The sequence below is a fragment of the Ochotona princeps genome, chromosome 9, assembly GCF_030435755.1.
Source record: "Ochotona princeps isolate mOchPri1 chromosome 9, mOchPri1.hap1, whole genome shotgun sequence".
NCBI classification, from domain to species: domain Eukaryota; kingdom Metazoa; phylum Chordata; class Mammalia; order Lagomorpha; family Ochotonidae; genus Ochotona; species Ochotona princeps.
Genome location: NC_080840.1, coordinates 6,851,175 through 6,863,982, shown reverse-complemented (window position 1 = coordinate 6,863,982; position 12,808 = coordinate 6,851,175). Strand labels below are relative to the sequence as shown.

General features: G+C 52.0%; 1 protein-coding gene across 1 annotated transcript in view; it reads left to right on the top strand.

Annotated features, from left to right (window-relative positions):
• The window catches only part of TG (thyroglobulin), a 205,445-nt gene that overhangs the window by 24,096 nt on the left and 168,541 nt on the right, over nucleotides 1–12,808 (top strand). The window contains exons 12-20 of the mRNA XM_004580737.2: nucleotides 1,869–2,006; nucleotides 2,307–2,384; nucleotides 2,890–3,002; nucleotides 4,102–4,204; nucleotides 5,078–5,278; nucleotides 7,165–7,377; nucleotides 8,630–8,784; nucleotides 9,707–9,863; nucleotides 11,492–11,716. Of these exons, the coding sequence (XP_004580794.2) occupies nucleotides 1,869–2,006; nucleotides 2,307–2,384; nucleotides 2,890–3,002; nucleotides 4,102–4,204; nucleotides 5,078–5,278; nucleotides 7,165–7,377; nucleotides 8,630–8,784; nucleotides 9,707–9,863; nucleotides 11,492–11,716 (1,383 nt within the window). The remainder of the gene's footprint in view (nucleotides 1–1,868; nucleotides 2,007–2,306; nucleotides 2,385–2,889; nucleotides 3,003–4,101; nucleotides 4,205–5,077; nucleotides 5,279–7,164; nucleotides 7,378–8,629; nucleotides 8,785–9,706; nucleotides 9,864–11,491; nucleotides 11,717–12,808) is intronic.

Genomic DNA, 12,808 nt, shown 5'->3' with positions numbered 1-12,808 from the left:
TGCTCCCTCCTGTCTTCTCCTTTAGCCTTTACCTTATTGTTCTGTTCCCTACGGACAAGGGGACTTCTGCTTTTAGCAAGAGACCAGTTGCTTTAAATGTGCATGGTCAGGATCTGATGTCAGAAAATGGGGAAGTAGGCATGGTGCCCCTAAAAGAGGCCAATGCAGAGGACAGAGAAATGTAGCTGTTGGAGCTATGGGATTTCGTGGCTGGCAGAGGTGGGGTAGTGGTTGTACAGCCAACCCCATGCTCTGATTGTGCAATCAGAGGCTTTAGAGAAAAGAGGAAGGGGCCACTGAGAGGGACCAAGGCTGATACTTTCCCAGAGAGACTGGGAGCAAGGGTTCAGGACATAAAGTGTTTTTGGCCAACAGCACATGGCAGCTGCGTCCTGGACCTCATAACACTATAGGAGGGGAGTGTTAGGGGAAGTGAAGGTCATTGCACACAGCTGTGCCTGGCGAGAGCCCCTCAGCCCTCTTGACAGAACTGTACTATCTGAACTGTCTGGTAAGTATTAGCCCATTTTTTGTTCAGAGAGGTTGGGGAAAATTGCTAAAGATCACACAGCGAAGATATAGGGTGTCAAGGTGCAGATGAAGGCTTACACAAATCCAGGCTGCCTCAAAAGCAGGTGCTGGGGTCTACAGACAGCTTCTAGCCATGGGCATATGGTATCTTGCACTATTAAGCTCCCCACTTTGCAGCCAAGAGGCCTGTTTGTAAAGTGTGGCCAGCTGGGGAGAGATGCCCCTGCATGCAGCAGGTGACTGCTAGCTGGCTGCCCACAGATATAGTCATTCTCCTCTAATATCACTGTGAGGAGCCATAGCCTCATCCCAGGGTCCAGCAGGAGTACAGGGGAGAGTGGGAGCAGGATGAGCAAGGGACTGGGAGGCAGGGCATAGACAGATCAGACTGGGTGGTGCCAAGGGTTCTGTGTTAGCTGTAAGATCAGACCAGCCAACCATGGGTCTCCTGCCCTTTTTTCTTCCTCTCCTCCCTCTCCCTGCTCCACCCCAATTCGTCTTTCTTCCAATTATTTATTGAGTGGCTGCTGTAAACAAGGCACTGCTCTTCTGTGCAAAATAAACACAAGTCCCTGTACCCAAAAGCATAAAGTGTGGCAGAGGTGAGAGAAACCTCAGTAATATACACAAGTATGGCAGCTGTGTGTTGGTGGTAGAGAAAGCCATGTGGGTAGCCAAGCAGAGTGGGGTTTGTACAGAGTTGTGAACAGGTACAATCTCTTTAACATGGTGACCCTCAACTCATCACTCAACAGTCCTCACTGAGTCTCTGTGTTGTCACCTGGGGGCATGAGTCTGACTGCATGTGCAGCTCAGACAGGTTTTGTAGGTGACAGAACTTTCAGGATGATTAACAACTAAAGTGTAATGGTGGGGCAGGAAAGACTAATGAAGTAGTGGACACAGGCTGCCCTCTGCTTCCTCACTCGCTAACTTGCTTATCCATCTGTCCTTCAGTTCTCTCATCTGTTGAATAGGATGGTGGACTCTCTGTGTAAGGTTAATGTGAGGCTTAAATGGAAAGCATGTATCTAGGTAGTGCCTGGCACATCAAAGATATCTTGGCTTACCTGTTACCCCTGTACCCACATGTATCTGAAATCCTTTCAGGGGCATATCAGTTCCACAGGGGAATTTGGAGGGGGGCACAGAGATGTCAAGGGCAGGACAGTTGTCAAGGGACATCCAATCTTCTGAGAACCTCAGTGGGTAGGTATGTTCTCCAATTAAAGCCTAAGGCCTCTGTAACTTGGTACAGGGGCACATGTGGTGCTCCTTGGGGAAAGAGCACCTGCTGGGCTTGTGTCACTCTCTGCCCTTTTTTCTCTGGACTCCAGCCTTTGCCTTCTATCAGAGACGCCGCTCTTCCCTGGGGAATTCGGCCAGGATGCCCTCCCTCCTACAGCCGGGCCCCTATGTTCCCCAGTGTAATGCATTTGGAAGCTGGGAGCCTGTGCAGTGCCATGCTGCGACTGGTAAGTGGGGGCACATCCTGCAGGTGGGGGAGGCATTAAGGGAGGGAAGAGCCTTTCACCAAGGTGAGTGAATGGAACCTCAGATTATCCTTTGGTGACCAGGCTTGCTGCCTCTCTGGAGTCTAGCTTTCTGGCCTGTGTAGTGGGAGCAGTGGTCTTCAGCTAGCTTAAAAGCCAAGAGGGTGGCTGCTGGGCTGCTATGAACTGCGACTGTGAATGATGTCTGGCAATGGGTAGCAGACCAGAGGGCAGGCAGGTGCTGCCAGGATCCTGAACTTGCGGCCCATGGCTTTTCCTTAGGTCACTGCTGGTGTGTGGATGGGAGAGGAGAGACCATCCCAGCTTCGTTGACTGTCCATTCTACACAAGCCCTTCAGTGTAAGTGGAATCTATTGTCCGTTCCTCCTGAGCCAGCAGTGGGCACTTGAGGCTGGTACCATGGCTGTGCCCTGCACACCAGCACCTGTGTGCCACCAGATGCATTTCCCCAAGTCCTCAGGCCTGGAGGTCAATGCTGTCTTGACCCTTCCCAGTTCATGCTCCCAGTTCTGCAGGTGCAGAGGATCAGCTGAGGGTGGTGAAGGAGCCCTGTTCTCTAGACACTTGATGCCTGTGCATTTCAGCTACTCCTCCAGGGAGTCCAGTACCTGCCTCACACATGTACTTCAGCCGTGGCCTCTCTCCTGGGGCTCATTTCTGTGTAATTTACAAACCACCTGACATTGCAAAGCCAGTCCATCCCTTGAGCCTCTTTGTCTTTCAACTTCATCAAAGACTTTCTCCTGTGGTCCCAGCTCTCAAGAGACCCAGACCCAGCCTGGGAAACCTGTGCTCCCTCTGTACCCATGGACAATGCATTCAGGCTCCCTCTATCCCATGACAGGCCCCACGACCTGTGAGAGATCGCGGGCCAACGGGCTGCTCTCCAGTTGGAAACAGGCTGCAACCCAAGTGAATCCCTCTCCGGAAGACCTGTTTACCCCAACCTGCCTGGCGGTAAGGTTCTGTTGGCCCCGGTGGCCTGAAGGAAGCTGAAGGTCACCTCACGTGGTCAGAGATGAGTTTTATGGTTTTTCATATACTTGTGTTAGTTAAAAACTTACAAGGGAGTTCTTGGCCTGAGTGTCTGTGATGGACTCTGGCTATGTGATCTTGAGCAGCTAACTTGGTCACAGTCTCTGTGCTCCAGTTTGATTTTTTAATTCTGAGGTCGGGTCAAGTGTTTCTGTCCTCTTTAATGATGAGGTTGCTTTGAGACTCTCCATAAATATCTTCCAAGAAAAACCTTTGATGGTCACACACACACACACACACACACACACACACACACACCATTGCCGCCATATCCCCAAAGTCACCTTGACCATTCACCATCCTCACTGATGGGTGATGTCATACCATTCCCCCCTCAGCTCCCTGGATGACTGTGGTGCTTCATGATCCCTTGGAGAACTGATATCAAAGTGCCTAGAGAAAGAACTCAGGCCTTGAAGCTTGACTGTTACATCCCAGCTAAGGGCAAGCTCCATGCTTCACTGAGAGTGAACTTGCTGGCTTCAGTGAGCCCACCCCACCCCACACCATTTGGACAGGCTTCCACCAGTAGGCAGTGATTTGTTTTTCTAAGATTCATTATTTGAAAGAGATACAGAAAGAGAGAGAGAGAGTCAGAGATGTGGAGGAGGAAGTGAGAGACAGAAAGAGAAGGAGAGAGAGAGAGAGACATTTTCCATCTACTGTTTTATTCCCCAAATGGCCACAGTGGCTGGGGCTGGCTCAGGCTGAAGTCAGTAGCCTAGAACTCTCTCTGGGTCTCCCTTTTTGCAATCAGGGGCACAAGCACTTTAGCCATCTTCCTCTGCTGCTTTCCCAAGTGCATTATTAGGGTACTGCAATTAGGGGATTGGAAGTGAGGCAGTCAGGTCTCAATCCAGCAGCCATCTTGGTTGCTGGTTTTGCAGGTAGCAGTTTTATCTACTGTGCCGCCATACCAACCCTTCACAATTGTCTCGAGGGACATTCTTGACACCTGTCCACTGACAAGTAGACTCCACAGTCTCTTGCCTGCCATGCGATGACCTCAGTTTTATCTCAGACAGGGGAATATGCCAGTCTGCAGACGTCAGAGGCTGGCCCCTGGTGTGTGGACCCGAAGACAGGAGAGGGAATGCCACCCAATGCAAGCAGCAGATCCCACTGTGAGTAGCTGTCCTTTGCTGGTCACCTCCCACCTATTTCTGAGTCCCAAGTATAGAGTCCCTAGAACTGGGTACTTGTCCGAGCTCTGCTGCTTCTATAGCTATGGGGGCAACCCTTGATTTCATGACACCTCAGTTTTCTCCATATCCAAGGGTTCTTGTAAGAAGTGAATGTTCTAGGGAGCGGGGGCTTTGCTTAGTCCCTGAGGAATATAAACCAGCACAGCTCCTGCTGGCAGGACACACGTGCTTCCAGGGTTGACCAGCTGTACGCAGTGACGCTCAGTAGGCCTGCCTGGCCCTGGGCTTTCTTCCTGACTCTGTGATCCAGTGTTGATTGTGGGACCTTAGGGCTATCCCTGAGGCACAAGTACCATCAAGCCACCAGCACTCACACTGTGCCATACCTGAGCATCTTGGCAGGACCTAGGGCCACGCCCATCTGGCTGCCATGCCTGTGACTTCTCCATCACTTGCAGCTCCCTGGATTTCCTCCTGTTTTGGTTCTACTGCCTGCAATGCTGCCATCCCCTTGCCAACCCCTACCTGGCTGATGCTAACATTAGTCCCTGTAGGAAGCCCTCACTGTCTCTCTTCCAGTGCTGCATGCAGTACCTCCCTGTGGCTGCTGGGTTGCACCGGGGTCACTGGCATCTCACTGACCCCCAATGGCTAACTGCTGAGACTTCCTTTAAACTTGAGAAGGGCAGGTGGTGGAAGGGGAGGCAACACAGTACTGAGCTTGTGTCTCCCAGAAATGAAGTGACCTTAGGCCCCAAGGAGGGATGGTGGCTGCATTAATGTTGGCTGTGGTGGTGGCGGGGTGGGCAGGAGGGTAGCCCCCTGGCTCACCAGGCTGGTCTCTGTGCAAAGGTCTTGGCCTCTGCGAAGTCCTCAAGAGCGAAGTCCTCTTCAGGAGAGTTGGCCCAGGCTACATCCCAGCCTGCCAGGAACAGGACGGGAGCTTTGCCCCAGTGCAGTGCGAATCAACCCAGGGCAGCTGCTGGTGTGTCCTGGGCAGTGGAGAGGAGGTGCCTGGGACCCGTGTGTCCAGCCGTCAGCCTGCCTGCGAGAGTAAGTTGTAGGCTCCCTGGAGGGTTCACAAGGCGCTGCAAATGTCTTTCTTTAACTGGATGGGGATCCCAGAAGCAGCGCTGTGGAGTTGGTGCAAGGACAGGAAGTGCATGAGGGAGGTCGTGGAGGTTGCTTGAAGATGTAATTCCACTTCCCAAGCGTAAGTAGCCTGAGAGGCTGAGGCTAGAAGTGCATGCCAGGGCCTCTGCAGAGCTGGCCTCTCGGGAAGCACTGGAGCTGGCTGCTGAAGGCTCTTGGTCTGTCTGTGCCTGAACGGGGCGAGGACGCCTGAGTGCAGGGTCTCAGTGGGCCTGGCTCCCTCCCTGTGGAACTGGCACGGGTTCAACTAGTTCAATAATCTGTGGAGTATCAAATGTTGAAACATGCATCCTGTGGAGACAGGGAAGACCCATGAAATAAAGTCTTATAAAGATGGAGTTATCAGTGATGTTCCTTGTATTTCTCCCACAAACTCAGTGACACTACAGTCATCTCAGTTTCTAAGAGCAGTTAGGTTGGACAGGAAGTGGAGACAGGAAGCATTTATTAGACATTAGGGGGCCTGGCAGCTTTGAGGAAAGCTATGTGGAATGAGTCTGTTTTGATAACAGTTGCCAAGGAGTCTAGTGCAAATGACACCACAGAGTGTGGGGTTCTAATTAGGAAGCTGCACCCTGAGATCAATGTGACTCATGCCTATCTTAGAGGCCCCCAGGCACCGGGTATCAAATGCAGATTGTAGACTTGGAAGCCAGAAATTGCTGCCGACATGGCCGTGCTGGGTCTGACATCTAAGTCTCTAATTGAATATGAACTTGTCACGTGCAATGTGTGCAGTCCTTGATTTTCTCGTTCGCGCTTGTGTGTGACACATGTCTATTAAGGTCATGTCTGGGTCACTTTGTACTGTAGCCTGGGTGAGCAGGAGAGAGGTGTCTTCTCTCTCCCAAGGACTCAGCAGGGGACCCCCATGCAGATGAAGAGCATCCTGCATGAACGGTTGATAAAATGCAGGTCAACACTGGGGCCTTGCATTTCAGGGGAGGGAGACGCACATAGACCTGGGAGAACCACAGAAGATACTTAGAGTCCAACAGGAACTTTCCAGGCAGATATATGGGCAGTAGGAAGGGCCAGGGGTTATGTACAGGGGAGTACAGACCTCTCCAGAAGCACAGCCAAAGACAGGGTCCACAGCCTAGGAAAAACTGATAGCCCTACTGCAGGGTCACTATGATTCCTTTGCTGGCACTAGCTGGGAACTGGGGACAGAGGGCAGGAATGAGGCCCCATCCCAGAGGTCTGGTGAGGAAGCGTCACTGGGGAAACATTCTCCATGTGGGAAGAGGCCATGGGGATGAAGACAGCAGGAAGGCATGAGCTACAGCCAGGGTCATGGAAACGAGACTGTAGGGAGCCAGCATGCCTCTGGCCTGGGCCAGCTGGTGTCCTTGTGTCCCTTAGGCTCAGGATGTAGAAGCAGGGACAGCCTGGGCATGCCAGTTGGCCTGGAGGTGGGGAGCAGATGCTGGTGGTCAGTTGAATGTGGAAGGGGAGGAAGCTCGGGGTGCTTGAACTGGAGATGAAGTTCCAAGGTGAGTATATGCTCAGACATGTTACGGAGACGGCAGGCCCAGGCCAGGCTTTGAGAGCCCTGCACATCCAGGGAAAGGAAGAGGACCAAGCTGGGGACCTTCATAGCACAATTGCTCCCCAAAGGCCTGTCCTCTTGTTTATCACCGCCATTGCAGCTTAGCTTCAATATGAATTATGCAACAATCACCTCCAAACTAGCAGAATTCCCCCCAGGCATCCTCATGGCTCCTGCAGGAGGAGGCCCTCCAAGAGCCGGGCAGGTGCCCACTGCTGCTCCTTCTTCTCTCCAGGCCCTCAGTGCCCACTGCCGTTCAACATGTCAGAAGTGCCTGGTGGAGTGATCCTGTGTGGCCCAGCCTTGGGTTCCCCAGGGGCCACTGTCCAGCAGTGCCGGCTGCTGTGCCTCTGGGGCTACCAGAATGCATTCCTGCCTCAGCCACTGGTGTGCAGCCTGGAGAGCAGACGCTGGGTGTCACCGCCACCACAGCCACGGGCCTGCCAGCGTGAGTAGTCTGGGAGAATGTCTCCCATGATGGGAATGCGGGGTGCGGTGCATTTCCTGCAGCCAGATGTAGCATGCTGTGTGTGGTAGGTTGCATGACACTGAGAGCAGGAGAGTCATTTTCTGTTGTTGCAGAGGAGTAGATGTCCCTTGTAGCTCCCTGGACCATTGAAGGCTTTGTATGGGGCTTCTTGGAGTCACCTGCTCCTTGGGAAAATTTGCCACCAGCCCAGCTGAACTAGGATGCCTCGAGTTCAGGTCAAGCATTTGACAGGCAGGTATCCCATTGGCCATAGTAGCGAGTTTCATGTTGAGGTACTCAGAGTAGCTCTCTTAGCCTTAGAGGACCCCCCAACCCCACCAGCCTATCTCCCAAGTCCATCTGGAAGGCCAGGGCTGATGTCTGGAAAGGCAGGGGCACTGGGCTCCTCAGCAGGTGGGTGTCAATACCTTGTTTCAACACCAGTCATCTTTGCAGTACTCAGTGAGAGCTCTGGCCTCTGCCCTTCTGCAGAACTCACCTGACAGAAGCAAGGGCACACACACAGAGCTGTGCAGACACTACACCACACGCCCGCTCTCTGCCTCAGCAAAGCCTGCCTGTGGTTAGCAGCAGCCATTGCAGGGCAGGGGTGCGTGAGGAATCTTGCAGTAGGCCTGCCCAAGTGCAATTGGAGGATCATCTAGGGCAGAGACCAGGCCCTGCATCTGAGTGTCCCAAGGCTTTTGTTGCAAAGCACTGCTGGATATAGAGAGTTCTCATCCAGAAGTTCAAAGTTTAATGTGCACAAAACAGCCATCCTTCCAACTCTGACAGGTGGCTTCATCTGAAAGCAAAACCAGGCTGGTCTCAGCTGATGCTAGAGTGAAAGACTTTGGACAAGGGAGGTGTGGCTCTTCAGCCCTGTGGGTGAATTCAGGGCTAGTGTGCAGGTGCACTGAGCAGCCTCCCTGTCCAGCTGCAAAAGCACGTGGAGTGAGCCAGCTGTGCAAGGCGGGATAGATTTTCCCAGGAGAATGCTCAGGACTGCCAGTGTGGAGCAACTGGTTTGGGGGTGGAAGCAGGGCTGAGGTGGGATGCTGAGCACTGTCAGGGATGGGCTTTCACTCCAGGGAACATTAGACTGTGGGCAGCAACACAAATGGTAGTGCTCCTGTGTGTGGAGCAATGAGGAAGAACTTCTTTTGCAGAGTAAAGGCCTTAGAGAAGGGTGTCTCTGTCACCTCTGCTGACCTCGAGGACTTGTCTTCAGGTCCCCAGCTGTGGCAGAGCCTCCAGGCCCAGGGACACATCCAGCTCCGGCTCCCGCCAGGCAAGATGTGCAGTGTCGATTACGCAGGCTTGCTGCAGGCTTTCCAAGTCTTCATATTGGATGAGCTCACAGCCCGTGGCTTCTGCCAGATCCAGGTATGTGCCTGGCCTTCCCCACAGCAGACGCTGGGGTTCAGTGTGGGGTCAACCTTGTGGGGAATCTCAGCTCAGATGAACCTAGAGTCAGGTTCAGTGTCCCACTGGTTTTGTCAAATAGGCCCAAAACTGGGAATTAATTCCGTCAAGGTTAACTCGGTAGCTAGGTAGCAATGGAAGTGGAATCCATACATCAAGGTGCCAGACCTGTCTGTATTTCTTGGCATAGATTACTACTGCGGTCTTCAAAGGAACCATACTAGTACTGGGTTCAAAACCATCGAGCTAGAACAACTGGCCCAGAGTCACAGAGATAGGGGATGGTGGAGCCAGGCTGGTTGGCTGAGTTGGTTCAGCAGCCGTGGGGAAGGAGCCTAGAGACCTGGGGCAGGATGGCTGAGATGTATACCCGCAATATCCCTGAACTCTTGAGCACATGCCGAGAGCTCCACGTTCCTGTCTCTAATCTTCACTGCATCCTCATTTTCATGCCTTTAGCCATCAGCTTAGAAGTGGATTCACAATAGCCCGCAGAAGGTAAATCAGTTAAGCATTGCCTACTATGCATAGGTTGAACTGAATTTTTTGATTGGTACAGTCGTGACTGTGTGATCCTGTGTATTTTAAGGGAGAAGTTGCTTCACCCAGGAGACATGGAGAGCAACTTGGCTAGGGACTGTGTGGGCAACCCAGGCATGAGAGCTCTGTCTGTGAGCTGAGTGCCTGGGGTATATAGGTTTAGTATTGCGGAGCTGGCTTCCCTGTGGCAGAGAGAAGGGGCCTAGGGCCTTGGCCTTCTCAAGCAGGGCTGGTGGAGGAGGAAAGAGAGTGATGTAAGCCATGTTCCTGACCCTAGTGTGGCATCAGCGAAGCCTGCCTCCTGCTCTGTGCCCTTGGTCTGAAAGCATCTGCTTCCACATAGGTGAAGACCTTGGGAACCCCACTCTCCATCCCTGCCTGCGACAACTCTTCAGTGCAGGTGTGGTGTCTTACTGGGGAGCGCTTGGGAGTCAACATCACATGGAAATCTCGGCTTCAGGATGTACCAGCAGCCTCATTTTCTGATTTGCACGACATTGGTATGTTTTGCTACATGGTTGTCTTGTAGAACCCGAGTGGCTTCTTGCTCTACATCTGTTTCCTCATGTGCCAAATGGTGCTAGTATAGACCAGGATAGCTTGCTTGGAGGATTCAGGGAAAAAGTCACATGCCTCACCCACGGTGACAGATAATTATTGAATAGTGTGTGAAATTGATAGAGTTCTGGTTAATACCTTAACAAATACATAATGCCAAAAAGGAAGAGCTTGTGTGTATTTCTGTGAATATCCTCCAGTTCCCCTTTTTCTGTGCACAGAAGGTAGAAAGGGAAGAGTGGTGAGGGCTGGGAGCCTTTATTGGTTTATGATTTGTGTTCCACCCACTTCCAATTATAAACCATTGAGAACCACTTCCTCTACACTGAAAACAGGGCAACAGTGATGTGGAAGAATCGAAGGAATAGGAACACCTAAGAATGAGGAGGAGAATCGGTTTTATTGTGTCAGTTAGGATGTCATGTGTCATCCTAAGGTCAGCATGTGCAGGTTCTGAATTTTCTGGTAGGGAATAATCTAGGTATCTCCTTGAAGATTGGTGTGTTTATTTGAAAGTCAAGACAGGGAGACATGGGAGTAGGGAAAGGAAGGAAGGAGGGAGGGAGGAAGCTCTTGTATCTGCTGGCTCACTCCACAGATGGCTGCAATGCTTGGGCAGGCCAGATGAAAGTGAGAAGCTGGGAGCTTCATCCTGGTCTCCCAAGTAGATGGTAAGAGTCCAACCACTTGGGCCATCTTTTGCCACATTCCAAAGCCATTAGGAGGGAACTGAGTAGGAAGTGGAGCATCACGGACATGAATGCGCATGAACCAGCTAATCCATGTGTTTTTTACCAGAACCTGGGAGTGAATTTCCTTTCTTCTGATCACTGGCCATAGAGCTAGGGTCAGCTAGGACTGCAGGAGAAAATGTTGCCAGGGTGTAACTCAGAGTTGGTCTTGATGGCAACAATCCCCTCTGGGAAAGTGCCCTCCTCCCCTATGAAGTAGCAGGCCCTCTCTGAATTCCTCTAGAGAGAACCTGGAAGCTTTGAGTGGTGCTGAAGCTCCAAAAGCATGCAATGCTCTTCCTGGCTTCCATGTCGAGATGGTGACGCTGGTTGCAGCATGAATGTTTGCTCCCTGCTGTGATCTGCCCCAGCCCCTTATGTGGTGCTGCTCTGCTTCCTTTCGGGAACAAGGCATAGTCTAGAAGCCTGGTCCTCAGAGGTTGGCCACATGGCCTCCGGGAGGCCTGCTCTTCCCTCTGGGTGACCCCTTCACACATGTTCTTTCCCCAAATCTTTATCATCTGCGAGAGAGGCATTCCCAGACCATTTTGTGGATGGGAAAACTGAAGCACATAAATGGTGATGAAGGTTGAGTTGGATGAATATTTGGGTAGTAAACATTAGAGGATTAACTGAAAACATGAAGTCCCGTACCAATAGAGGTCGCATTGGCGCCACACAAATGATAGGAGCCAGGAGACCTGGGTCCTCCTGGCAACCTGTTTGTGCTTCTGACTCCTGGGTAACCATGGGCCATTCAGTCTCCATTCTGATCCTTCCCCTCTCCCAAACCTTGCAGAGAGCAGCTCATGACCTCTGTCTCCTCCTGTGTCTTACAGAAAGGGCCTTGGTGGGTAAAGATCTCCTTGGGCACTTCGCAGAGCTGGTACAAAGTGGCACCTTCCAGCTTCATCTGGATGCCAAGACTTTCCAGGCAGACACCTCCATCCGCTTCCTCCAACGGGACCACTTCGGCACCTCTCCCTGGCCATGGTTTGGGTGCACAGAAGGATTCCACCGAGTCTTACCTGCCAGTGAAGCTGTTCAAGACTTACTGGGGTGTGGTAAGTTCACCCCCTTCTCCTGGGACTTCAGTTATGGAACCATGTGAGGCTTGGGAAAAGGAGCTCTGCACATCTGGAGTTGGGGTACCTCCATTTAACCAACAGAAGTTTCTGCCCACCTAGTGTGCACGGCCAGATGCGCCTCACCCACAAGCTGGCATGACAGGAAGAACCCCATGTTTGAGGATACCCATTCTTTAGCTCTTGGTTCCAAGGGCCCAGGTTATAATCTCTCAGTGAGGGAAGCCAGGTGCAGCCTGTGTCCCACAAGGACAGGTCTTAATCTGCGATATGTTCCCCATCACAGTCCTGAGTGACCAGGGAGCAGCCCTGACCTTCAGGACACAGGAAGAGTGATCCTTGGAGGAGACTGATTTGGGTTGTTTTTGTCCTTGGGCACAAGTTTCAGAGGTCACTTTTATTGGATTCCAGCTGCAGATTCCTTGGACGAAGCTGAATGACTTCCCTATTGTTCATCCCAAATGACCACCAGTGCAGGAGCCTGAAACAACACACTCTACAGTGTCTTAGCATTTGGTGATCTAGAGCCTAACACGGACCTCACTTGATCTAAAGCCAAGGTGTTGGCAGGGTGTGCCCCTCTTGGAGACCCACAGTTCCTGCCTGGTGGCTCCCTCCTTGCTTGCCAAAGCCAGCACCTGGGGAAGGGAGGAATGACAGGTTTCCCTAGGATGCTATGCCTTTGCTTTAGAACAGGGGTGGATGCCTTTTCTGTAGAAGGGTACAGCTAGCTGGTCAGTGTTTGGGCTGTGGAAATCATATGACCTCTGCCTCAGTGACTCCACTCAGCCATTGCAGGAAGAAATGAGGATAAGCTTTGGTCATTCATGACTTACCCAAACTTCAGGGGAGCTGGATTTGGCTCAGGAGCTGTAGCTTGGTGGGCATTGCTCCACATATGGTGCAGCTGGTTTAGTGCTGTGGTCTTTTCCTAACTCACATTTGTGAACCACATGGTTCAGCTGTACCCTATTTGCTCCAAACGGCTGGGAAGGCCCACAAAGCAAGCCACCAAAGCAGTTTTTGCCAACATCGAAGGTGCTGTTCTTGCCTTGTAGAGTTTCTGATACA